Source organism: Lutzomyia longipalpis, chromosome 1, assembly GCF_024334085.1.
Source record: "Lutzomyia longipalpis isolate SR_M1_2022 chromosome 1, ASM2433408v1".
NCBI lineage: Eukaryota > Metazoa > Arthropoda > Insecta > Diptera > Psychodidae > Lutzomyia > Lutzomyia longipalpis.
The window spans coordinates 42,757,732-42,785,510 of record NC_074707.1 but is presented as its reverse complement, the minus strand read 5'-3'; the positions used below and the strand labels follow the sequence as shown (position 1 = coordinate 42,785,510).

General features: G+C 34.7%; 5 protein-coding genes across 7 annotated transcripts in view; 1 reads left to right on the top strand and 4 right to left on the bottom strand.

Moving 5' to 3' along the window:
- Positions 1 to 27,779, bottom strand: part of LOC129787458 (fork head domain-containing protein FD4-like) — a 416,355-nt gene that overhangs the window by 24,307 nt on the left and 364,269 nt on the right. The window lies entirely within an intron of this gene.
- Positions 783 to 22,447, bottom strand: LOC129787412 (gelsolin). 3 transcript variants are annotated; one of them, XM_055822975.1, is made up of 10 exons: positions 22,283 to 22,395; positions 18,113 to 18,312; positions 17,884 to 18,037; positions 13,583 to 13,657; positions 11,361 to 11,847; positions 9,411 to 9,728; positions 7,735 to 8,238; positions 6,256 to 6,869; positions 1,604 to 1,729; positions 783 to 947 (listed from the first exon to the last, which is right to left on the bottom strand). In XM_055822975.1, the coding sequence occupies exons 2-10, from the start codon at positions 18,187 to 18,189 to the stop codon at positions 891 to 893; spliced, it is 2,412 nt and encodes an 803-aa protein (XP_055678950.1). In that variant the 5' UTR covers positions 18,190 to 18,312; positions 22,283 to 22,395; the 3' UTR covers positions 783 to 890. The 3 variants fall into 3 exon arrangements, with proteins under 3 accessions (XP_055678950.1, XP_055678951.1, XP_055678952.1); XM_055822976.1 differs by having other exon boundaries at positions 22,279 to 22,300; XM_055822977.1 differs by lacking the exon at positions 783 to 947 and having other exon boundaries at positions 1,321 to 1,729; positions 22,283 to 22,447.
- Positions 24,186 to 25,643, top strand: LOC129787447 (uncharacterized). Its single transcript, XM_055823026.1, has 5 exons — positions 24,186 to 24,326; positions 24,397 to 24,834; positions 24,897 to 25,153; positions 25,221 to 25,425; positions 25,488 to 25,643. The coding sequence occupies exons 1-5, from the start codon at positions 24,201 to 24,203 to the stop codon at positions 25,596 to 25,598; spliced, it is 1,137 nt and encodes a 378-aa protein (XP_055679001.1). The 5' UTR covers positions 24,186 to 24,200; the 3' UTR covers positions 25,599 to 25,643.
- Positions 25,415 to 26,134, bottom strand: LOC129787472 (partner of xrn-2 protein 1-like). Its single transcript, XM_055823078.1, has 2 exons — positions 25,845 to 26,134; positions 25,415 to 25,780 (listed from the first exon to the last, which is right to left on the bottom strand). The coding sequence occupies exons 1-2, from the start codon at positions 26,012 to 26,014 to the stop codon at positions 25,633 to 25,635; spliced, it is 318 nt and encodes a 105-aa protein (XP_055679053.1). The 5' UTR covers positions 26,015 to 26,134; the 3' UTR covers positions 25,415 to 25,632.
- Positions 26,188 to 27,770, bottom strand: LOC129787444 (NF-kappa-B-repressing factor-like). Its single transcript, XM_055823022.1, has 4 exons — positions 27,531 to 27,770; positions 27,332 to 27,465; positions 26,545 to 27,265; positions 26,188 to 26,478 (listed from the first exon to the last, which is right to left on the bottom strand). Exons 1-4 carry the CDS (start codon positions 27,689 to 27,691, stop codon positions 26,295 to 26,297), a joined length of 1,200 nt encoding a protein of 399 aa, XP_055678997.1. The 5' UTR covers positions 27,692 to 27,770; the 3' UTR covers positions 26,188 to 26,294.

Sequence of the window (27,779 nt, the reverse complement as noted above, 5' to 3'; positions counted from 1 at the left end):
CATGTCATATCTCGGGTTCTACAAGTCCGATTTTGATCAACTCAAGTGCAAATGAAAGGTTTCGTGAAGCCCTACAAATGTCTAGAACATTGCAACTTCGAAGAATGACCGCGAGAGGCGCTAAAGTCAAAATCAAAATTTTCGAAAATTTCGAACTCGAATATTTCGAAAATGCCATTATCGATTTACTTCATATTTTAATATATTATAGTTGAGGTTAAGACCTTTCCAACGATAGCTCAAACTCGAAAATCTATGGAGCCGTTCCCGAGATATGGCGTTTTAAAGATTTCTTGGGGGATGACTTTTCAACTTTTTCGGACTTTGCGCGTATTTAAATGAATTTGCGTTCTAGTTTGCTCTCACAAAATTGGTACACTGAAAGAAACACAGCTCTCGTAAGCTTGGTCAGCTTACCAGTACATTTTAACTTAATTTACATATAAAATAAATAAAATTTATAGGGGAATATGGCCGCTAAAAATTAAAATAATTTTAATATAAACTGCAGATTCTTTTAAAAAACAATTTTAATAAATTTTATTGATAAAAACTATTCTAATTTTGCTGCAGGATTCCAAATCAGTTACTTACCATAAAATTCAAAATAATTTACCGATTGTCCTGGAAACCATTCAACAGCATACATCCTTTGCACACTTCCAGGACACACTGCAACATAGAAAAACCGCACAAAGGGTGGAAATAGAGGAAACCCTCGAGGAAATTCGTCGTTCATGCAGATGGCGCAAAATATCCCAAGTTTAATCGATAAAGAAGACTTTTAGTACATTTGGTAAGAATATCCTTTTTATTATCAACACACAAAAGGACATCGACATAGAAAAATGTAATGCAAAAAAGGTGTGTCACGAATGAGTGTGAAAATTTCACACTTTATTGAGGGCGATGGCATTCTTCTTGGCATCGGAGTATGAAGGTATTTTCTGCAAAAATAGATTTTATAAAATTTATTTCATTTTACAAAAATATCAAATAGTTGGTATAATCCTTTTGTGTTAAACTACATTTTCGGGGTAAACAAAACTCACGAAAAAAACGCATAAAAGTTTGCAGAAATTATAGTGGATTAGTTGACTAAAAAGCTCTGGCTAATTCATTACATTTTTTTTGTGTTTAGCATAACTGGGTGAATATAATCTGCAAAGAATCTAAAAAAGCTAAAAGAAAGGATTAGTTGAGGCGAGAAAATACAAAATTCTATACCACACACACAATGAGTATTCTCCAGCACAGCAGGCAAAGAAAGGATGGGAGAATTTGGTCCAAAGTACAGCAGAGGAAATTTATATATAAAGATTAGGAGGAAAAGCTTCGCTATGTATATTTTCAAGGAGACAAATTGGTGTATCTGGTAGCTTCTACACTTTTTCTTTCTCCCATTCATTTGTAAGTTTTGTCATGTAAATATAAAACTTAATTACACACTCTTTGGGTTATATTCTCGCTTCTTTCGCCAAAAGGAAAGAAGAGAGATACGCAAGTGTTTCCATTGTCCAAATGTTGTGTTACAATAAAAGAAGAAGCATCAGGAGGGTGGAGAGAATTGCATGAAAAGCATACAATGTTTTCAAGCACTAACCTCCCATAGGTCATCATCCCATGTTGGGAAGAGACGCTTGAAGCTCCTGGGTTCCTTGCCTTGATGAATCTTGATGATTGGCACAGTTTCCTCGGAGCGATCCGTGGGATCCGTACGGATATATTGCTACAAGTTTTATCGAGGGAGGAAGAGAAAAAAAATAAAAAATCAATATAAGAAATCTTCCCTCAAAGCGTCACACCTTATTAATATTAATATCACACCACCAATTTCGTTTTTTTTATCTTTTTTTCATCATACATGTTCAACTCAACGGCAAAAATTGCCAAAGATACCATGAAAAATTCATCTACTCATTTTTCCCCCTTATAACGGCCCTACAATACCGCAACATTTTCGCGAAATCCCCTATGGAATCACTGCAAAAAAAAATCATGTCTTGCGGTGTTAAGAAAAAATGAGTTGAAAAGTAATGCGAAAAGTTCAGCACGGTACCACGACTTTTATCCACACCGAAAGCAACATTTCATAAAATTTCTTCTCCATCATTTTTCTTCAATTCTTTTACTCCCGCAACCATGGGATAAATTCCAACAACTTGTCTTCTCCTCTTTCTCATGATTAATTTCATTCCCCACCAGATGATATTTAACCATTTATCACGATCACTTTAGAGACGATTTTCATCCTATGTGAAATTGCCCTCAACATATCAAACACACATAAGCGGATGGAATTGTATGAGATTTCATGAGGTTGAGTTGTGCACAAAGAAATTTCTAGTATTTCTGAGCCAATTGTTTCTCTTTTGCCACAATAAAGAATAAGAAAAAATCAAAATTGAAACATACATGAACTTCCAAAAAAAAACATAAAGAATTGCTGGCAAAAGTTTTTGGGGGAATTGAATCTTTTTCTCTCCTTTAGAAGTGATAAAAGTCACGAAGGTTTTGCAAAAATTGGTGATACTTGTGTCTTGTTTGTTCCATATCTTCCTAAAGAGAATCAAAAAGTTTCATTTCAACAGTAGGACACACCTCCCTTGAATGTCGTATTGGTCTTACATTGGAAAACGAAACATCCACTCTCAGTACATTTTATTTAGGTCATACGTTCAAGTGAAGTGGGGGGGTTATACCTCAAGAGTAAATGGGAACCTTTCAAGATATTCTTTTAAAAATAAATCAAATAATTTTCAACTAAAGAACGTGAGATTTAAACTTGCACCACACAGTTGGGAATTCTACGGAAGAAATCTACCAGAAGCTTTTCTTTTTTGAGTGAAACGTTTTCTATTATTTTATAATAATTTTCAATTATAATCTCATTAGGAGCATTTGTTCTCTAACATGCGAGAGCTTTAAATCAAAATTTTTAGGAACTTGATGAGCTTTCTTAAAATATTTGAAACAATGTTCCTAAGTAAGGTGAATATTATGCACAAAAAAATAATCTTTCAGTGAATTTTAATTGAAGGATTTAAAAAATTTCCACATGCAAATTCACCTCAAGTTTTTCCTAGAAACTGTGCAATATAAGTTTTTCTTTTCCTCGTGAACTTTCAAAGTTTCATCAACAACTCAATAACTCTCCCTTAACAAAAAAAATTGTATTACAAAATAAGGCAATTTCTGGGAATGAAAGCGAAAATGAAATAAAAAGGATAAATAGAGGGAAATAATAAAAAAAACGAACCATAAATCCACCCATTTGCATGAAAAAAAAAAGTTTCCATTTGTACTGAAACTAATAACTGGGAAATATACACTTATTTATGAAAAGCTCCAGTGTGGTCGGTTTACGAGGTAATCGGGCTCAACAAATATTCTACAATTCAAATGAACCTTTACATTGTGAAACACAAATTTTAGAGAAACAAAGCCCACACCCACAACCTCCCCCATACACGTCCAATCCAACCAATATATAGGTATAGCTTCATTTGGCAAAATGCCTTGTGAATATTTCAAAATTAATACAGAATCCTTTAATGCACAAATCTCATGCTTGATTGTTCTCTTTTCTGAAACTTTCGGTACCAACATCCCCCTAGGGTGAAGAGGGGGTTGAAATTCAATCACAAACCAAACCAATTTAAATAAAAAATTTAATGGAACCTGCAGTGTGGATGTTAAAATTCGTTGTATATGCTTTTTGGCATTCAAAATTCATACAAAATATTAATTTTTAATTGGAAATCCACAATAAATTCAATCACCCCATTTTGGTTATCTAAATGGCTTTTAATATGTAATTCAACAAATAAATCACCTACAATCATTGTCACTCATATTCAATTAAATGGCAGTTAAAAGGGAGAATTATTTAGTTTAACGCGGGACCCGTGATTAAGTCATAAATAGCAATGTGTTAAGTCGTACCAATTAAAATTCATGGGTATTTAATTAAATTAAATAAAAAAAAAACATTCACGCTGCACCAAGCTCAATGCTAATTCAAAATTCACAGAGAAATATTTCACATTGTTCCCACACTACCACCACACACAGAGAGAGAGAGCTTTTAAACCATCCCCCATGCTATATATCACTTTCTAAAGTCCTGCATTTCCCTTCATAAAGTACCATGACAAAATTCCACAAAATTCCTAAGATTTCCCCAGAGAGCGAGAGATGTGTGAGAAAATTCTCTTCACTACTGAATGATTCCAGATATGCAAATAAGATAAAATAAAAAGTGAAGGAACTTTGAGAAATTCGCAAATTGTTTTGAAAGTTTTGAATTATCCCAGAACCTTGTTTTCCCCATCAAGGATTATATAATAACCATAACTTATCACATAGAAATACATTAATATGCATCATGTAGAGATTATACGGGATACTCTTGCACATAGCACATAAAAGGCGGGAAAATGAAAATATTTTGAATCCAGAAAAGATTTAAAAATTTATTATGCTAAAGCTCAATTAAAGCTTTTTTTATATAAACTATTTTAGACTTTTAATAAAAAGATTAAAAATTCATCTAAATTTATCTACGAGATTAAATAAAGTGTTAAAGATAAAACTTTGCGAATTTTCCACTCTCAATAAAATGTTAATGAATTTTGGACACCCTTAAAACATTTCAAAATATTAAATGACCCACATTTATGGTATTTTACGGTGTTTTCCTTTTTGCTATTTTCATCACTATTTTTTTTATTACCACTTCATAGAGGGAAAACATCTCGGAGCTTCCAGAGAAAATACTATAATCAAATTTTATTATGTGGAAATATCAACTTTTGCCAAAAAGCTCCAGAGAAATCCCCTTCATTCATGTAAAACGAATATCATCGGGGAATGTTTTTAGAAGTATATATTCTGTTTGATTCTATAAACGCAAATTCTCATGAGAGGTAAAAATGTGCTTTTTGCATGAGAAATTTTAACAATAGTTTGAAATGACTTCAAATGCTTCAAATGCACTAGAATAGTTTCTCAATATTGGTTTTAGCACAGGTGGTTAGCGTATTACCTTTTCTAAAATAACAACAAATATTTGATACATTTTCGATTATGTTTCATGTTCTACTTGTACCCGAGTAGAAAGAAACAAAGAGTCTTGCATTGACCTTAAAGACTTTCCAAAGAAAGCTTTTCATAAAAAAAGCTCATTTGGTTAAATTTAAATTTTAAAATTCTGGAGCATCTGGAATTTACTCATGCATAAATGCTCAGCATATGTATGACGTCATACATGCATAAGTATAACCATTTTAGGATTTTTCTCTGATTTCTCTTTCAAAATTTTATTTAAAAAAAAGTTGTAAATAAAATATAAAAGATTTAGTTTAAATAAAAGTTTGAAAGGGAAATTAAAGCATAAAAAGGCGATTACATTTGCAACCTAAATACTGCTCTCTTTGGAAGGTCGAACCAATATTATCAGTTGACCCGTGTAAATGGATAAAGTGAATTAATTTCGATTTTATATTTGCCATACTTTGTAACATACCAAATTAGTAATGCAAATAAATCAAGTAAAGTAGCCAAATCATTAAATTTAAATTTACATACTAAAATGAACAAATTCAAAATCAGAGAGAGAGCGAGAGATTAAATTAAGTGCTCTCTCCGCAGGTATTTTTTTAATTTTCCCAAATTATGTTTTGGCCTTGTTTTTGCAGAAATTCTCTCTTTTTATTCTTCCTCGTATAGTCGAGTATGTTCTATTTATTAGTTTTGTTTAATTACCTTAGTTTCGGAGCAGTCTAAAATGTGTGTGGTGTACCATCTAAATGTTTATGATGTTTTCTACTCTCCAGGCATTATCTCCGCCGTGGCGATTTATTGTGATTTTATTAGTTGATGCACAATTTCCCCAATATGTATATTTCGCATAATATTTCATATTAAGTAGAGCCATTAAAGCAATGAGCAAAATTCAGAATTATTCCAAAGTTTGACTACAAAACGGATAATAATTCAAATAAATCGATTTACTCAATATTTGAGCATGATAAATGAAATTAAATAAAAAAATTTAAGGTTTAACTATTCAATTTTCAAATAATAATAGTAAATAGAATTGAGAGTATAATGGTTATTTAATAATCCCCATAAATACTTTCATGGTATCTGCTAGAGTGAACTAATATTTGCATTCTGGACAGAAATGTTTATCATCATTGCATAATAATGGTGTTGTAGAAAAGTTAGCATAATACGAAAGTGGATACTCACTCTGGCCATGTCCATCGATTTCTCCTTTTCCTCCTCAGTGGATCCATTGCCCACCCAGAGGTATACCTCGTCTCCACCGTCCAATACCATTATGTCATCCTGATCGAGGTCATCTTGCTCGAAATGTGCCACCTCCTCCACCTTAAAGCGTCCGTTAAATAGGATTTTGCAGTGGAAGAGACGTGGCTCCAAGAAGGGTGGTCCCGGTGGATCGAGTTCACGGTCATAGTCACCCTCACCGCCAAGTGCTTCCCAGAACTCCGGTGGTTCCTCACCTTCGGCAATTGTTTGCACCTCAGCATCAGGTGAGAGGACCCCAACGATATTGGCGGCCATTTCACGCTCAAAGTCCGATCCACCCTTGCCCTGCCAGACGAATGTCCCTTTAGGGGATTCCAGGATGAAAACATCGTCTGAGGCAAGAGATGCGGCAACTTCCTCAAGTTGATCCGCACGAACATCCTCGGGGCAGGTGCCACGAATGCGGAAGAGACGAGTTCCATCAACGTCATACGTGTCGTGGTCGTGGATGTTCTTGAATCCAGACGCACGGCCACCCGTAAATACCACCATTTTACCCTTGAAGATTTTCAGGAAGTGACGTGGCTCGTGACCTGAAAGCGACATGATAAATTATACTTCACAGACAACGAAGAATATGTCCTACTACATTTTGTACTCTATATACTGGGGAGTTTATTTAAAACATCCCCCACAGAAGAGACATCATATAGCAAAGTGGATGTAACCCCTCATTCCCACAATATCAGCGGTTTGTGTTTCATTTTCAGTTTAAGGATCTGAATAATTTGTTTTCATTGATTTTGTTTCAGGACAAATTGAATAAATTAAGCAAATAAATGAATAATTAAAAAAAAATCAAAATTAAAAGAAAAATGTCCTTAATTTTCAAAGAGTCTTTAAAGAAAATCCTTAAAAAATTACAACACAAAATATTGTTACAAAGAAAGTATTTCCATTTAAGGCACTTGCTCCATTGCACATAATGTCATAATTTATTCAAATTTAAAAGCTCTCTGACAAGCTTTTTCTGCATTAAAAATTATGATTATTTCATGAATCAACATTAAGTGAAATTAGCCAATTAAATTGTAATTAAATAGTTGAAAGAAAGAGCAAAAGTGAAGAAAAATGTTTAAATGCAAAGAGGTTTTCTTTTTTCATTTTCTTTTGAATGAAAATCTCAAAGCGAATCTTTTTGTTTCTTTTCTATCAGATTTTTCATCTTTTCCTGCCTGACCACTATAACGTAAAAAAAGCTCTTCTTTGAATCTCAGTACGGCAAATTGAAAATAAAAGTATTATCAAAAGAAACTTTTTGAAGCTTTAAAGTTCAGCTCTAAAATTTAATTTGAACAAAAGCATAATACCCCGCATATAATTCTCAAAAGTCCAGTAAAACGATGAAGACACCCCGATTATGGAGAGAAATGAAAACTTTTAAATTAATTTACTAACCTTGAACTACGCGAACTTGAACAGCACCACCAAGCTCATTATCCAGACGTACTGCATGAATTGCAGATGCAGCCTTCTCGTCGGTGCTAGAGTGCTTGCCCTGCCAGAAGTAGATGACAATCCCCTGGCCACCTCGCTTATTGCGATACTCATACTTGATTACATAGGAGTCACCACCGAAGAACATGCCATACAGCTCTGGATCCACGGGCACCAAATCAAAGTCCTCAACGCGCCACACCTCGACCTCACCCTCACCATTGTCTGGCATGAAGCCAATAGCGCGTCCACCGCTTTTCTTCATCTTGTGCAAGATATTGGCGTCAAACTCCTCATCAACAGCAGTATCGGAGTCGTCATCATTCGCAGCACGAATAAGACGAGAGTGGGTCATGCCACGATCTCTCCATGTGGAAAAGTACTGCTTAAAGGGAGCTGTTTCTGCATTCTCCACAATTCTCTGTACCAATGTCCATGAGGGGTACTTCTTCGATGTGAGGAATCCTAATTAAAATTTACAGTAACATTCCCAAAATGTTAAACTTTCTTCACTTCTCGGCAAAAAAAAATCGTCTTCACTTCAGCGTTATATTCAAAATTGCATGAAAGAGAATTTAAGTGCTTAACATGGGAGAGAGAAAGAGAGTGAAAAATCCATGAAGATGCCAAACATTCCTTACCCCTCGCGCATACATAAATCACGAAAGTTTGATTCCCTACTTTAAAATTGATAAACTTTATTTAAAATTCATGAACAAAGGCAAAATGAGAAGAGATGAACCATATTCAAGGAGAAAAATAAAGTTTTATTTTATGAAGGAGAAAAAAATCCTTATCTTATTAGTTCAAAAGTTTTTGCACACTTAATTGGCAGGACATGAAAGAAAAATGAAGAATTTTTCAACAAAAAAGTCGTATTTAACCTTTGGACGGTACGGTTCAGTTTATCTCCTGGGAAAATTGATAAATCCCAATAAATTTTCGCACGTTTTTTCTATGGTTAAGAAAAACTTTTTCTTTAAGTCTTATAAAAGTTTTAATTTCGGACTATTCAAAGGATTCAAAGTCTTCCTTTTTCGATCAATAAATTTTGGAAATTATGCCAGAAACTCCTTGGCTGTTTTCACCAAATTAAAAAAATCAATTATTCTTTATTATTCTGTAATAGAATCTGACACAAAACAGATATTCTTTGAATACATTTTTTTGGAATTCAACATGCAAGAAAAATTGCCAAGAAGCTTAAAGTTTGCAGCGAGCTTTCGCTGTTATATATGCTCCTTTTGTTTTATGGGAGAATTTTATGGTAAAACAATAAAAAATAGTCCACACTGTGCAATGCAATCAATCAATTAAAATGTTATTCCTCCCACAGGGCTTGCGGGCATTGAAGTTCAAGCACCAACCATAAGCCCCCATAATAATAGCAAAATGTTAACAAATTGCATGAACTGTAGCCAAATTGCAAATATTGCGCTATTGTTCCGCAACAATATAAAAGTGTCACATTTCAAATTTATCTTCGGGAGATGTTCATAAATATTCGACAAGGAATTTTAAATAAAAGGGAGTACATAATGTGTAGCATCTTGTGGATGATATATCGCAAAAAGTTCCATAAAAATCTCAAGATGACAATTTATCACACAATTTTATGTTATAAAGGGAGGATTTACCTTGAGCTCTAGCCATTGCCTGACTCTTTTCCTGCTGCGTGGCACCACGTCCAACCCAGACAAAGATACCAGATCCTGTGTCGAGAATGAAGCAATCCTCTGTCTTGAGGAATTCCTGACGCAATGGTTTCTGCGATACTGGATCCACCTGAAGGCTTCCACTTGCATCGGAAACCTTGTAGAGGGTAACACTGCGCTCCTCTTGACGTTCAAATGCCTCATCATCCTCTCCAGCAGATTCATCGGGTACCTCACCTGGCGATCCAGATCCGAGAACTTGGAAGAATTCCTCCTGATCACCATCAGTGCTGAATTCATCTGCGGAACACACGGAGATGACATACAATATATAGAGAGGCATTATATAGTATTTGGGCGTTGGATTTGCAATGAGACCATCACTCGGAAATTGACTCTATTGCAGAGGGAAGTGAACCGGAAAGCCGGGTATCGTAACGCTTATTGGGTACGTTAATGAAACCCATTCGTATGAAACGCAAGAAAAATCCCAATGAGATGAGTATTGTGCAATATAAACAAATTTTATTTTTGGGATGAGACAGATGGATTTTTTTTATGGACTTTCCCATGTCACACTCCTCCGCAGTTAACCAGAAGAGAAACATTAAATATATATGTTGTGCGAATGTATATAAGACAGCAGAGCTATAAAACTGTTAATCATGCTTCGCACCTCTCGTGCAAAACTCTTCGTATTTTCTTTTACTCAATTACCGGGAATATTGGTGCATTTAGAGTGAAAATTTATTGCAAATTAGACAGCAATGTTTTGTATGAGATTAAGTGCGAATTAAGTAGCATAATATTCTCTTTCTCACAAATAGCTATACCTCCATTGATCTCCAATGAGCATAAATCGTGTAAAATCATTTAGGGGGAAAATTATATTATTTTAAAATAATTGTTTATCTCCCTCCCCATCGTTTATCTGAAAGGCCAAAGCAATTTTCTTTATATAGACACACTTTAGAGAAAAAACCATGTGCCTTGTGCGGGATGCTTTTCCAATTTTCACTTTACAGCCCATAGTAATTTCAGTGAATTGGAAAAAGAGTCACTTGGCGTGGAAAAAAAAAGAGAACTGCATGGCGGGGAAACACATCAGTGAAATTAAGCAATTTCCTTGGGAAAATCAATGTGGGAACATAAAAGTAAATCTCAAGTGCCGTCTCCCAATCGATTTTTTGCTTCCTCGTGCTCTTGCATGCGACAAGCGATTCACATAAATAAATGGAGAAATACCATAAGAACATTTCCGCAAGACGTAAGGCCAGAAAGTCCATAAATTTTCATGAATAATTAATTTGTTAATATTTTTAATATGAATCACATTGGGGCATTTTCATCGGAAAATTCATTTCGGAATGACTATATAGTGTATATAGCTTTTGCATCAACTGAATTTCATGATCTTATCATTATGTGACCATATGGTACACCCTCCGATGAGATTTATATATAAAGCATCCGTTAACACAATATTTTGTTTCGTTGGTGTATATTAAATGCTGAAAGGCAATAAACTACCACAATAAACTCACAATTAAATTAGTAAAGAGATAGCCAAAAAATATTGAATATTGTTTTGCCATTGCTGCCAAGTTATTAAAAATCATAAATTGCAAATGGTGTTCCTTCTATTGCTTTTCGTAGTAAAATTTAAATGAGAAAAGAGATGAAATTATTTTTAGAAAGCTTTTTCTTGTTTATTTGATTTATTTACTTTAAGTGAATTTATTACTGTGTTAGAATTTTTAAGAGACTTTGGTGAAGTATAAATAAATTTATGGCTAAATCATTTGATTTATTCAGATAAAGAATTCAATAAAATTATAAAAATTCAATTGATTTTAATTTCCACAAATTGCAAGTAAAACGCTTCGTGAGATATTCGTTAAATATATTTTTAAATTCATTCTTATAACTTACCAATAATATGAACATTGGCACGTCCTGCGTGATCCTGATCACGAATTTGATTTGCAGCACTAATAGCCTTAATCTTTTCCACACGTTTTGCCTTTTTACCAACCCAAACGTAAATCTCACGTCCAGCATCCAAAATGAAGCAGTCGCCTTTATTCATGGATGCCACCGACAGATTAACCTGACGCACACGGATGTTGCGTTTACCCTTGACTTGGAACAATCTCTTTTCGCCCGCTGCATTAATTTCAGTAGCACGGAAACCACTGGCTACACCACCCGGAAGGTACCGTACACCATTCTTGAAGTAGCCCAAGAAGAGCTCAGATTCGTGGTCCTGAACTTCACGATGCTGTACTGGAGCTCCGTGCAGTTGATCATCCAATTGAACCGTGAAGATTGCAGCGGCACCCGCTTCGTCTGCTGTTGTGTCCTTTCCAAGCCAAAAGTGAACATCCCAGGACAATTCCTTGCTCTTGGATTCTTTGGTCTGTAATTTTTATAATTAATTTTAAAAAGCTCTTGAATTCTAATAAAACGAAGAATTTTTTCATCAGGTTGCTCAGCGATAATTAAGAGGAGATTAGTATAAAAGATAATCTAATTAGAAGATGGGACCGTAAAATTAATTAAAAATCATGTTTGAGAGAGAGAGTGTGTTGTGGTTGACTCTTCTCTCCACATTCTCTCCTATTAAAATAATTAAAATTAAATATTCTTTTTGCATTTCAACACAATGAATTTGTTCTGCACTGAAAATGCATTTTAATTCAGGATAATTTTATTGGGGAATATGAAGAAAATAACATATTCCATTTTGTAAAATTTATTGGTTTACATTTTTACGAGCAACACTTTATAGGGCGAAGGCAAATAATATTATACGTAAGGCGGAAGGAGACGTGTCCTTTTTGTATATCGAAAATTGACTTGGAAACTGTGTAAAAATTTCAGTTTAGTACATCCTTCTTATATTTATAATTTATTTACTCTTTCCAGGAAAATAACAAGGAAAATATAGGTCAGTGACGTAAGATATTTTTGAATGGCTTTCATCGCGAAAAGTGCTGCCTTTTCACGAGTTTTCAAGTAGGGTTTTGCCTCTCCTCGTAAAAGGTATACCTTTTAAAATAATCGTTATACTCGAGAGTAAATAATAAAAGTTGAAGCCACGATTGCCTCTATACACAAAAAAAAATTTTTTCACCACGTGCATCCGCAGTCCTCGAGATTTTAGAGAGATAGACAAGTTTGTAAACCAAAAAAAAACACACTGTGATGTTTGCAAATCCTTGTTCCTCTCTCTATATACGTATATAATAAAACAAAAATATGAATTTATCTGTGAAAGCTTGCAAAAGCTTCAACTGGGAGGCTTTAAAAAACATTAAAGTGTATGAAAGTGATTGTTATGCAAACAACGGAAAATTCAATTTAAAATAATGCAGAAGATGGCAAATTTTAATAGAATGATGGTATCAAAGTGAATGTGAAATTGAAAATGCAAAACATCCCCCGCAGTTGCTACACTATTATAAATTCTTAAGAGTCTCGTACATTTTCTCTGCACCATGTGACGTATTTGGACAGAAAATTAGTGCTAATTTCTCAAGAGGAATAAATATATTTTAGCTATATGGTGCATAAAACTATGCCATAATAGAGACTATGCTGAAAAGTTCGTTGAAAGTTATTCTACACACCCCGAGAATGCAATAAACTAATTGGGTGGATATTTTCCCACAAGTAAACTCTCTACCATCAGTTGGTCATGCTATCATTTTATTTTTTTCTCCCACTCTCTGGTGGTAAAGTGAATTAACAAAAAAATGTGTGTAGAGGGTAATATTAAAATTGTGGCGGAAAGTTCTTCGTTGAAAAGTGTTGTGGAAAATTGTGACGAAAAATGCGGAGGATTTAAGCTTGAAAATCATTTAAAATTAATGGTGCAGAAGATTCAAGAAAGTTGGTGAAATTACTTTTAGCTGGGGCATACCCATTACAGGAGAAGAATGCTAGATGGTTACATTGCAGAGAAAATTAAAGGGAATGAGCTACGGAGAGATATACAATGATGAGGATCCATGGAGAATAAAAAAAGACAACAACAAGAAAAACCCTTCCCAAGAGGAAAAAAAAGGGAAAAACTAATTCCTCTAATGCAGAAAAATCGCTTCAACATTGACCTGATATGGGGGTAGCATGTATGCAAAATTCATACTCACATTCAGTACGATGTACGAGTCCCCTTCGTAGAATTTGCCATAATCGTTCTTTGGGTAGGCCACAGGCTGGAAATTCTGTAGGCAAGACAAGAGAGAAAAAAAATGAACATTTCATGACAATTTTCCCCCAAAATACATGTGGTTTTGGAAACAACTCCTCTTCTATTATATATATCCCATCCCACCCAATATACTGTGCGCATGAACTTGACCAAGACATTCGACGCCAAATTTTACCTCTCTCGCTTGAATTATGTAGTGTTTTGTTTACTTTTTTTTTGATCGTAAATTGGGTATTGATAGAAAAAAAAGAACCATCACATTTTATGTCCTGTTTTTACAACGTGTCGTACTTTTTTTTTGGTTTTCTTTTCCACGTTAATGGTCCATGACTCAACCAACAGTGTCAAACTGGCGGCATTGTCTCGCGTTGATATTGTTTCAGACGGAATATCTCATTATTAAAATAAATTATATACCTCTACATAAAAAATGCAGCTGGAACGGTCATTAGAAGCCGCACTGTAGCATAACAATGATTTTCTTGTTGGCTTTAATCGCTATAATTGATTTCTTTTCGTATCAATGATATCTTCTCAAAAGAGATGGGTTTTATACACTACAAATTACAATGATTACGTAGAAAATAAATCACGTCTAAAAGCGTGTAGTGTCCCCAAAGGGTTAAAAAGAATATTTCATAACTTAAAAAAAATTCTTTCTACCTTTTGACGAACTTTAAGTTTAAACAAAATTCACACATAAAACGAATTTGTCTTTTTAGTCATTTATGTGTTTGAAGACGCAGTTATCTCTCATGACAACATGTAATGACACAACTCTAACAATGATTACATTTTTTTTTAAACATTGCCTAATCCAGAGGCATACTACAGAACTCATTTGCTCAATTTTTGGTGGCGCAAAAGACCAAACATGACTCACGTATACAATGTGAAATAGATGATCCCAATCGACCAATGAATACCCTCATACACGTGATCAATATAGTGATAAAAATTACACCTTCACGGCAATCGCGATGAGGCTCCACGCGCGTTATCACCAACAGCGAAAATTCCTCTTATCATTGGGGCTCAGCAATTAACCATCTCCCCGAAAAAAAGCCGTATATAAATCTTTTGTGATGATGGCACATTCGATTGCCTTATGCTCGCCAAAATGCTGCCAATTGTGTAATCCCTGTGAATTTCGCAATTTCGAGAGCAATGCGTGGCAAAAACATCAATCTATACTTGCCCATTGCTATTGGTATTGAGGAGAGAAGAATGTGGGTGCTCCGACACCCTCGCCAGATGGTCTTTCAGGGGCTTGGTCAATTTTTCACCAACACCAAGGGTGGTTCTCGTGCTATTTCTGGCCACGCATTCGCGTGATATTCAATGTCATCAATCAACTATCTCATTATGCTCAACATGATTTATTCAGTGTGTCTCCGAAAGATGTTTCGCACATGTTTAACCAGCTAAACTGAATTGCCTTCGTCAATTTCCCTCACTATTTCTCCTTTTCACACATACACATACAAGAAAAAATTTATTAGCAATTTTCCCGAGAGAATTTATGATAAATTCTTTGCAATAATTTGACTTTTAGATAAGATAAAAACATTTGAGCTTTCTTCATTCTCTCATGGTGCTTCTCATAAGCTTCAGCTTGCTTCCAAAATGGTAATTTAATATGAAAAGTTCATTAATAAAATATTTTAAAGAACTTTGCAATACTTTCAAGAGAAATATATTAATATTTTTCTCAGAGGATGAGGTTGAATAAAAATATCAAATGCAGACAATTTCTGCTTGAACATTTATAAGTTATTTCAAAAATTCCCCACCTATTGAAAATGTTTGAATTTATGTGACCAATCACATTTAGAAAATAAAATTATATCCTGTTTGCAAAATTTATACCACTGAATTTATCCTTTTGAAATAAAGTAGAACATTCCTCGATGCTGCATGCACGCCTTGAAAGTATATTACATTTCTTCTATTTTTGTATTTTATTTCTCTCAGCGGTGATATAAATTGTCTTTCCATAGGGGAGACTCGGGGGACTTTTAACATTTTTATTTAATATTAACTGTGATTGGTTAGTTAGTTAATAACAGTTAAGTGGGAGTATTGATGTAATTTGCTTCCTCAAGGAATAAAAAATATTTTATTTTGAATTTTTTTAAAAATATACTGCCTAATGAACTAATTTTTTGATTCCCACAAAACGCGTTGGAAAAATACCCAAGTTTCTCTAATTTCAACTACTTTATTCTAGCTGATAATTACCTAACTGATTCTAAAAAAAGAAATAAAGAAAATTCAATATTAAAATGAAATTTTCAAAATCACAAATCTTCCCATTTTCCCCTAAGAATCTTTTTTTTTCTTCATAACATATTTGTGCAATTTTCTAGGATTTCCGTCTGTCTTTCTTTTAAATAGCCAATTTGTAATAGACATATAGACTTTATAAATTTAAAGGACATTTTTAGCTCCCCCAAAATTGCTATATTATGTGGCATTGCCATAGCCATGCGATGAAAAATGCATTAATCTTCAACTTTTCGGTCAATCTTAAACAAAATCCCCTCCCTCTCTTATTTTTATATTTTTATTTATCTTTCGTGTAATTTATAAAGTCTTTCCGGGGAGGATGACTCAAGAAACTTTTCTATAGTGTGCGCCACACAGAACTCTCGCTTTTGTGCTGTTGTTTCTCAGTTCCGCAAGAGCAAACTTCTTACGCGAGAACCTTGTGATACTATGGGGGACTTTTTTTTCTTATTCTCGCCATCGTCTCAAACAATTGATTCACTCTTTTTCGCATCACGAGAAAAACTGCTAATGTGGAACAATTTTCACGCGATTCGCTAATGGCTTCTCACAATCACTGTTTGATGGTATGGATCACCCGTGGGATGAGGGTGGGGTGGGGTGAGGGTTCATCGGAAGTGGGTGGAACACCAGTGAAATTTCCTCGTAGGCTTTTGTCAATTAAACCAACATCATGTGGGAAAAGAGGAGATTATGTATTTTAGCAGCACACATTCTGCTTGTGTGGCTGAAAATAAACATTGTAATCAGGATTTTGTCATCACAATCCCCCAATGATTCTCTTTGATCATTCAACGTTGGAAAATTTAAATACACATGAAAATGATTTATTTAAAAATACATATATGTATGTTTGTATGCTCTTGGTGTATTTTTTTCATTACATGTATTTGCAATGATTGGCAATGACCATTGGGGGGTGACCTTCTGGTTTATGGAGCAATGGAACACGTTTCATTTTACCCAAAAAAAACCTTCAAAATTTTGCTCTTTAAGACGAATAAAAAGATCTTTTCATAACACATCGAAATTAACAATGACTAATAGATTTTCATGGGAAAAACTCCATTCAGCGCTCGCTAGAATAAGTCTCTAATCTCATTCTAAATAGAAATTCTTGGAGATGAAAAATTGTTCCGTTGAAAAAATATCGTATTTTTTATCTTAATTCTTCTGATGATTTTTTTTATTTGTCATCTCTGCTACACATTTCCGAGTTTCTTTCTTCGAAATGATTTAGTCAAAAGTTCAACGAACTGTTTCCAAAATAACCACATACAGAAACAGAGAAAAAGAAATTGTCTCAAAACATGACAATTTTCCTAAAGTCCTAAATGCTATAATTAACATAATTATTAGTGTAGGAAGCAAAAGTCTGGAGCTTGATAAGAATAACAAAATATTTACTCCATTGTTTATTCAGTTTATTCTCCGTGATTAATCATCATTTGCACCTTTATATTATATCTCTCTCTACCTTTTTCACGTGCGTGTGGAATATTTTTCCCATGATCTTGAAACCACATCGCTCTACACATGCCACAAAAAATCATTCAACAGCATCAAGAGATCACATCGCGATCTCTTCTATACTACTTCCGATTACCCTTGGCAAGTGCTTTTGTGGAATTCTTATAACTTCATCAACTTCTTTCGCTATGCGTATGAGTAGGCATTACTATAATGGGGAATTCCCTCTTGCGTATTGGAGAAATGAAAATTTGCTCTTAAATTTATTCACCAACAATTAATACGAACCAGCTACCGCCCACATATTCTCTGTAACTCAATTTGCATATCGCGGTTTAGTGCTTTCCTTTTTGCACTGCAAAATCTATTTTCGCAATGATGAATGAGGATCAAGTGTGGAAATTCCACGAAATATGATCACTTTCTCAACTTCTTGATCTCTTATTCTACATTAAGATCAAATATAAGAGCCAATTTTACCTCAACGCGCCAGATTTCGAGTCCCTTAGCTCTGCCTGCGTTTGCAAAAGCCTCATGCATCCTGCCTTTGTTCTTAGAATCCTCCCGAGATGGTGCTCTAATGGTATCAGTGGGTGGCTGAACTACCCTTCCGTGGGTCACAAGCACTACAACACTGAAACAGGGGTTAAAAGAGGAACAATTTAATCAGACTTGCGCGCGCCGCCACACGTTCGCTTTCGGTGGATACCTCAAGAGAACTAGAGTTGCCAAGAAGCGCGAACTCCACGCCACACTATTGTGCCCCATGGTGGGATTTTTTTTCATTCACTTCGGGCCCCAGTCGGCAGTTGTAAAAAAAAAATTCCCCACTCAAACTTATCTCTTTGGGGCTCACGTTGATAACACACACACTTTTTTCCGCGACAGCACCGACAGAACACTTGAAAGCTGCAAATAGATAAATAAAAAAGAAATTTAACATCAAAAATAAACTCTTTTGAAGTTATGAATACAAAAAGGTACATAAACATTTTAATGAACTATTTGAAGATGAAAGATTATGCTTTAAGTGACTCCATAAGACTTATTTCGGAAGTCTAGAATGAGATTTTAAAATAACTGAAAGAATTTTTTAAACGCTAAAAAAATAATTTTTGCAAAAGAAGAATTTTTCCCCATAAAATATAAGAAAGGATACTCTGAAAAAAATAGTTTGTATTTGAATTTGTCAAAGTTTGTAACTCCCATACATTTTTTAACAAACATGGAAGTGAAAAGGAGTCAAAGCCCTTTTTTGTCAAAGGAGATTACTTTTTAATCTCCAAGTTTGTTATTTACAAAAATAATACCCTAGTTTGTAGAAGCTTGTAATTGTTTGTAAAAATTTGTATGAAAATTCGCGTAGCCCCTCCTTACAACCTTAGCAAACCTTTACAAGCTTGTTTATTTTATTTTGTGACTTTTAAAATAAGAGACATCCTTTTATATAAAATTATCAATATTTTATTCACTTTTCAACAGGAGCTTACAAGATTTTTGGGTTCTGTGGGTGGGCCTTCCGGAGATTTACGGACGAGCTGTTGCTACCTCCATTAGCGGCAAAATTTCACCGTAATAGTTGTGTTGATGAAAATCACACTGATGTCGTTCTCCAGAAGTTCTTTCAGAAGCTCCATAGTGATTTCATTATCTATAAATAAAAAGGATGTTTAGTTCAAGGATGATTCTATACACGATTGAGGTTATCTTTAATTATCTTACCATTCAGTGGTACAGGGTATACAGTTGCGGATCCTCCATGAAATCGCAACCCATTTTTCCAAAAAATCACTTTTTCGATTTTTATTTTTGGTTCACAATTGAAAATAACGCTTCTGATGTAAATGTACCATAATAACAAACCTTTCAACAAAATTTATCAAAATTGTTTGTTAAAGTTTGTTAATGCACCAAAACAACAAACCTTTTAACAAACTTTATCAAAATTGTTTGTTAATATTTGTTTTTATAAACAAACCAACATACAAACATGTTTGTAAAGTTTGTAGAAAGTTTGTTCTTCCAAATTTATTAAAATTTGTTTGCAAAAATTTGTGAAACGTTTGTTAAAGTTTGTACTGATTTGTATTTTTCTTCAATTTACAAACATTTTACAACCAATAATCTCCAAATTACAAACATATTTGTTAAATTGCATATTTACCTCCAAATTAATATCCTTTCACAAACTTTGACAAAACTCGCTACAAACTATTTTTTTCAGAGTACAGGAGTAGAAAGGTAACTACCCTGAAAATCTTCAATGAATTCGGGATAATTCTATTTGATGTGAATCAACAACCAGATTGTATTTGACCTCTTCAACCTCAAGTTACAGGTAAGACTAAATTTCTGAGAAACCGAAATATAAACATAAAGTAAGTAGCATAAATGTTGGTCTCTATCATCATAAAATCTTAATCGTTTTCCTCAAACATGTGGTTTATTTCAAACATGACTTCCCTGTTGATTAAATTATATACATTATGTAGGTATCTTCTATATACTTTAAGATACAGTTACAGAGTAAATATATTTTTTGGGGAAAATTGAATAAATGAAAAATTCAATTGTAGGTATGTTGGTAAAGTCAAACAATGGGAAAAATTGATTATTTCAATTCAACCTTTGTCCTGGAGTCCTTTATATTTATAACAACCTCACGACGGCGGTGTATACATGAGGGTGGAAAACCGTTGAAATGAAGTAAATAAAAAATGGAATAAATGCAATAAAACGGAATAAACAGACGACAAAATAAACAACTCTATCACAGTTTTCATGATAAGAGATTAAAAAAATATATTTTAAGAAAGAAATCTTTGATAATCACGGAAAAAATACACTATGGATCCGCATTGTAAAGGAGTTCATTCATTGATACACAGGTCAGGATCATTTTCAAAGAAACATTCAGGACAAACGTAACTGATGAGACAATCAAACAAGAAAAAGAATTCGCTAAACAGATTTACCATTTTCCACAGGAATTAGCTTAAAATAGACAGAACAGTTTTGCCAAACAATACAAATAATGACGTCACAATCGCAATTTTTCATGAATTGAATGAAATAGATTAAAAAGCACAATGAAATGGATCCCAAAGATTAGAATTACATATATGTAATGAGTTCTTATTATTTTCCCATCTACAAAATCACGCAGCTTTTGATTGATTTCTCGAATTAGGTCATGACCCATATATTGATGAATAATCTCCTTTGTTTCATATAGATTCAAATGAAGCTTTTTAATCAGCTTAAAAATATATTATCTTTTAAATCACTAAAATTTTTAAAGGCTACATTTAAGTAAATTAAATTAAATGGAATAATGTTCGTGCAATTTTTTAATGTAATTTTTTTTTATTAATTTTCCATTTTTTTATTGCAAACATTTCCCCGGTATTCTGATTGGAGTTATTAAAATAAAATGTTCTATAAAAATAAATTAAAATGGAATTTAATTAAACAGAAAGTATGTATAAAGTTTTCCGAAGTTTATCTATCAAATTAATTATGAAAAAAATCGGGGTAATGTGTAAATATGAATTCTGTGCGTTCTACTGGGAACTTTCAAATAAATAAATTGAGAATGTAAATCCCCCCAGGGGGATTTTTGCAGAAAAGCTCTTTATGAAATTGTAATAACTTTATTCCATATATCTTTTCGCATGCCCAACCGAGATGGTTGAACATCTCTGATTTCCAAGACAATTTAATTAATATAAAATCAAATAGATCCAAAAGGGCAAAAGGAAGAAGGACTGAGTGGATGATTGCTTTACAATTCCCTCTGTGAAAAGTCCTTTTGGAATGCTATTACAAATAGCAAACTAAAAGCAATCCCAACTCCACTAATGCAATTTTTATTTGTCTAACTTTTCAACTTTTCATTGTTCTTATTTTTTTTCTCTCATGGATACTTTAAGCTCTTTTGCCACTGCAATGATTTTATTTTTGCATTCACAATTGAATCTCTCACCATGAAGCTTTCTTTCCTGGTTATATATACATTAAGCTATGTACCTAAACTATGTACAAGTTTTGTATTATGGAAAACAATTTTTATTTCCTGAATGAGGGTAAAGAGAGAGTGAACTTTTAGGCATTTTCTGGGCGGAATGAGGAAAAAGAGAAATTTTATGAATGGTTATTGCTTCTCCTTAGTGGCGAGAGGATGGAAAAAAAACGAGGAAAATCCACAGCTGAGAGACACTTTGTGTGCAAGACAACATTTCAATTAGTGCGGAAAGTGGAAAAAGAGAGGAATGTGGCGAAGAAAAAGAATCCTCCGAGAAGTGTGTTTGTTAAGTCACTCGAGAGAAATCCAACTCCTCGTCTTTTTTTTTTTTTTTTGAAAGGGTGGCAAAATTGATGTGCAAGGAGTTTGGGAAGGAAAAAGGCTGGGTGAGAAGGAGAGATAGTCTGGCACGATAGAATTCGTTTGATGATATCAATCGATAGAGCAGATTTCCTCGCAAAAGCAAGACTTTTCACGTGAAATTGGATTTCTTCCAGGATTTTTATAGATATCCGGAGGAAAAGCTAACTTTCGGTAGCATATTGCTAGGCTATGGTGAAAACAAAATGAAAGGTCACGAAGCATCGGTTGGAAAATGATAAACTTGGGATGTGCTCTCCACTCTCTCTTCCAACATGTATGCGAAGGGATTTTTATCTCATTCACAGAGGGGTTACAAACATATAGGTAGTATGGAGCATTAAAGAGCGTGGATGGACTTTTAAATGGTACTTCCAGGGGAAAAGGGCACCCCAAGGAAATCCGTGAAAATTACTCTTAATTTTTTATAAGGGTTTCTCACACAATCTTCACCTCCTTTCACACACAGCACTTTTGCCGCCCAGACGTACCTACCTACTATATGCGATGCTCCCAACACGATCGTAGAAATGTGACTGACTCTGGGCGAATCAAAGTCATCACCAAATGGGGAGCAAGACTAGATGATAAATTACAAAATTATGTATTCGAAAAATTGTGTAAATAGAATAAATAAACAGTGGGCAGTTTGCACCTCACAGGGTGATTCCATTTTCCCCATTAATCTCATCCCAACATTTTGCCCCAACAATTCTCATCTCATGTATAAAATAAAATATTTCTCTCCACAGATGCTCATAACATTACTTTTGTGTGCTTTTGCAACACGCTATGTCTCAACGGAGGTCTGTTGAAAGCTTTTAAACGACATGCTAATTGTCAAGGTTCTCTCTCTTTTAGCATCTCTATTAATTAACATGAACAATACAAACAATTTTATACCATTTTCGGGGGGAAAATGCAAATTTTGCCGCTCATTGAAGCACCCATTGACATTGTGTTGTGTGACCTCTTCACCTCGCCTCAGATAAATTGACGCGAAAAAATGAATTACTCAATCATTGCGCCTATCAGTGTTGTTGACAATTTCTCTATCATCACTTCTTAAAAGAGCTCTCCGCCAAAATAAAATTCCCCATAACGTATTATTTGTGCTTTTAAAGCTCTTCCGAGAAATTAAAGTCCACTGTTATGCGGTCAGGTTCGTCTGGCCAATAGCGATTGGGATGTTTTCTTCTTGAGAACAAAAGATTTTTTTTTCAAGCAGTCTTTCGTTTAAATAAAACGATTTAGATTGGAATTAATTAGAGACAAATCATTGAATGTAATGTTCTTGATTATCTGAATTAAAATACATGTGTTAGAAATAAAAGAAAGTGTAGGCATTGAGACCGAAGGCCAAAAATATTATCCCGTGCCATGGTCTATTGTGTGCATAAAACTCTTTGGGAGAGGGCTGTGATGGTTGATAAGCGTTGCCCTAGCGGTGCTTATCATGCGTTGGTCATTCTCTCGTGAGCCTTGATGCCGAGAGGACCGGTAACGCTGAAAGAGGGTTGGCTATCACAGTCACTCTCAGTGTATAAAAAAAAATCGACGACTACAAAAGCAAGAAAGATCTTGAAATCTACAACGCGTCAAACTCTCAAGATTTTTTTAAAGCTTTAATCAAGAAATTTATGTAAAAAACCTGAACTTTCTGTAATATTAATTAATTAAAAATTTAAATCAATAAATTATCTCCCCTTTCTCCTCCAGAATGATCATTTTAGTGAGGGAAAAAATTGGCGGGAAAATTACCCTGAAGTTTTTGCGAAAAACTCTATACACGTGAATACACTCACAATAAAATTTTATTATTTAGGTATGAAAAATTAATTTGTTTGCCCTCATTTACAAGTTTTATTAACTAACTCTTACTTTGAGTTGATCTCATAAGGGGGAAGGGGATGTGAAAGAGTTCTCAACTGTTCGAGTTTTTCATACCTGAAGCGTACCTTGAAAATTTTTAGTAAATAAAGGTGCTCGATTTAGTCAGAAATCTACCTGTTTTATATCTTACAATTCTTGAATTGTAAAAATTAATTATTGATATTAAATGTGAACAATTAAAAGAATTTAATAGTTTTTGTGTCTTTCTTTATATTTTATACCTCCTCTCAAACTCATTATCCTTATACTAGGTGGCGCATAAGTTAATGCATGATTTTGCATGTAAAGCAGCCTTAAATCATGCATTAACTTATGCGCCACTCTATATAAGTATTAACAGATTATTCTATTTTAATGATTTTAATTAATCTTAATAATTTCTTAAGAATCACAGGTAAAATCTTTTTTTTTCCAAAAACAAATGAGCATAATTCGACAATTTTCCAGTGTACTAACGGTCAATTTGAATTTCATGAATTTTTCTGAAAAACCTCAAATTGCTTAGAAACCAAGATGGTGGATGAGAAACAAATTCCGCGCAAATAACGACAAAATCCTTTATTTTTACGAATTTTTGGTTTTTGATAAAATGGAAAAGAAATTGAAGCTGTATCAGAAGGCGATTGATGAGGAGCGACGGTATTCTGTAAGAAAAATACTCTTCTGACTATTCAGACATGTTTTTTTTTCTAACGGAAATTCCCTCATTCTTGTAGGAAGACATTTCAGAGACACTCCGGGAATTTTCGAAGAACGTGGCTGATTTTGTGAAGCACACCGTGAAGCAGAGGAAGAGTGATTATCTTAGTATGGAGATGCGCGAGGGGGATCTGGAGAGAATAGCTACACTGTCGAAATCCATTCATGCAAAAGTAAAATCCCTCGCAGTGGCCCTGAAAGAGGAGAGAATGATAAATGCCGCTCAGTCGGAGAAACTGGATTTCCGGAATATGCCACCACCACCATCAGTTGGGGGGAGCATTGAACCCCATTCCCTGATGCAGAGTCAAAAGGCCCAACAGGAACTGTCGGAATTGAAGAAGCAAATGGAGAGTTCCAATAAATCCTTCATTTCAATGGGATGCTGCCTCACAGAACTTCTCAGTGGTCTGACTGAAGAGGAAGGGAATGTTGACCGGCTGATTAGTGGATATGTTAGTACCTATAGAAAATATTAGATCTCACAGAGCTCCCAATTGAGTAATTTTCTTTGCAGGAAAAGCCAATGCGAGGATATTTCAAGTTCCTCGAGAAGACTCTGATTTCCTACTTCAACACCGTCCATGAGCGAGAGAATCTTCCCACCAACAATTACAAATTTGTCTGCTTGGCCACATCAGTAGTTGTGAATGTTACTTCCTCGGAGGACGGGAGGAAGCTCGTGGTGAATCACGAGAAGGATCATTTCCTCTTGAAAACATTCCTCAATCTCCTCTGTCGACTTCGCTATCCTCGTGAGATTCAGCTAATTGAGTAAGAAGAACATTCCCACTCTTGTAACAAAGACATACAATGACCTTTATCTTCTCTCCTACTAAAGGCACTTCCTGAAATTCCTCTGTGAGATGAGCCTGGAAGATGAAGCTGTGAAAATTATTCAAAATCACCTCACTGTGATGGAGCAAATTATTGACTATGCGAGTTTTATCGGAAGAATTGACCTGCAATACATGGCCATCGTCTTGCTCTTCAACACCCTCGATGATCATCTATCCAGCGGACTATTTGAAAGACTTTCCTCCAAGGTAAACGAATTACAATTTATTCCACAAAAATTCAATGCTTGACAATTTTTTTTCCCTTACAGATTAACCAGATCCCGTGGACTAGCCTTCTTAATTCTCCCAATGAGTTGATCCAGTCTGCCTCCGCGAGACTCCAGCAACAAATCACAAAGAAATACGAATCCAGAGATTGAAGCAATGCAGGTCGTGGTGAGTCAGTAAAAAAAATTACTTCCGTATCCTCTTGACTTTGGCTTCTGCAGCATCTGAGGCCTGAACGAAGGTTCTCTTGAGGCGCGATTCCCTCTTCTTCCGGAAATCCTTCGCGACGTCTTTTGAGAGCTCTGCCACCAGTTTCATTGTATCCGATGGGTACCTGAAATAGTCAAAATGGTATTTTCTCAATTTTCTTGTGAATATTATGACTCTGATCACCTTACCTGCATCCCAGAAACTCAATATTTGTGAATGTTTGTGCCAGACAGACAAGCTCTTCCTCTCCAAACTTTTCCTTGTGAACTTCCATGAAGCGGCGTCTCAATTCCCAGTGTTCATCACTCTCGTATGATGCCCTGTAGCTATCAATGTCCCAATTAGTTGGAAAATCCATTTTCGAGGAAGATTTTTGAGAGAAAACTGCAAAATTTAGATGTTGATCGAACAAAACTCCACAACACACTGCACTGCGGTTTGTTTATTTGGCTGTATTTATAGTTCTTGGTTATGTTCAACATGGCCGCTGGAAATTACCGATTATGGCGCGAAAGTAATTTTTTTAAAAGATTTCACTTTTATTTTTGATAATTTTACATTTCTTTTATAAAAAGAACTTAATTACCTACACAAACATGCTAAATTGTGTATTGATTCCTACTAATTGCGAAGTATCCTTAACGATCAAGCTCTCGCTGTGATTCCGGAGGTAAAAGGATGAACTTTTCCAGCAAAACTGAATCTCTTTTATCAATAATGTCCCTCGCAATATCAAAGATCGTGATCTTTTTGCTGATTACCAAATGACGATCCTCATTTTTGCTGTAGCTCTTCGACTTGAGACCCAATTGATTGGCGAGCCTGAAATTTAGAATAAAATGTTAACTAGTCCTTATCCAGTTTAAGAACAAATTCTCAGTAACTTACTTGTGCAGTACTGCTCTTTCATCACTGCTGAATTCATTTGTAAAAACAAGGTCATATAATGTTGGTGTGTTCTTGTAGTTCTGAAGCATTTTCCTGTAATGATCGCTGTTAGTTGTTGCTCCAAGTCCTTGACGCCCAATGTTCACAGATAACTCAACAGGATTCACAATTCCATCCTGTTTAGTTCCTAAACTTCCTCCTTTCCAGCCGAGGGATTTGAGGAGCTTAAAACCGAGATTTTCCTCCCCAATCTTATTCTCTGTAGAAGCTTTTTTTGAACACTCTTCCTCATATTTGCTTATAGCTTCGTTATTCTTCGCCAGGAAGGAGTGTTTCACTTTGAGGGTGTAGCAGTGCTTCTGAAGCTCAGCTAAAGCCTTTTCGTATGCTTCTTTTTTAAGTGTCGTTTTACTGTACGTTACTACGCTGCCAGCAAGTTGTCCATTAACTGCAATAGTCATGCGAAATTCCCCATCTGGAAGTTCAGTCATCTCCTCGACTACTCTCGCATTGCATTTAGCACGAATAATTTGAAGGATTGAAATTGGGGATTGTTCAAATTCTCCTGAAGGATCGTAAATGATGATCTTGCCGTATTTTGAGGAGAAATCCGTTGCCTTGAGATCGTACTCTTTGTCTTCCAAGATTTGCTTCTTAACCGGTTGAGGGCATTCTACTGCACTTCCGGAAGGTCTTTTGAGGGTCTCTGCTAGTCCAGTTCCTGGAATTTAAAAAGGATTACTTATCTGCAAGTTCATTCCTTAATAATTTAATGAAGTTCCCTTACTTTTAACTTTGGCATTTGCTGCATCTGAAGCTCCAACAAATGTTCTTCTCAGACGATTCTTGCGCTTATTCCGTAAATCTCCTAGAATTTCTTTTGACAGCTCATGCACTCTTAGCATAACTTCCTTGGGATACCTGTAATGAGTTTTATAAGAAGTTTAATTAAGGGAGGAAAGATCTAGCTAGGATTTAGTCCTTACCTGCATCCTAGGAATTCAATATTTATCATGGTTTGAGCTAAACAAACAAGTTCATCCTCAGGAATTTCCTTTTTATGCTTCTCCATGAAGGCTCTCCTCAGCTCCCATTGCTCTTCGGGCTCATAATCCTTCTTATAGTCATCAATATTCCAATTATTCATTATTTATTTGCGATTTTTGAGTATTATTTTGCTAAAAACATCTGACACAAACACGCTAAAATTAAAAACAATGTGACAGTGACATTGT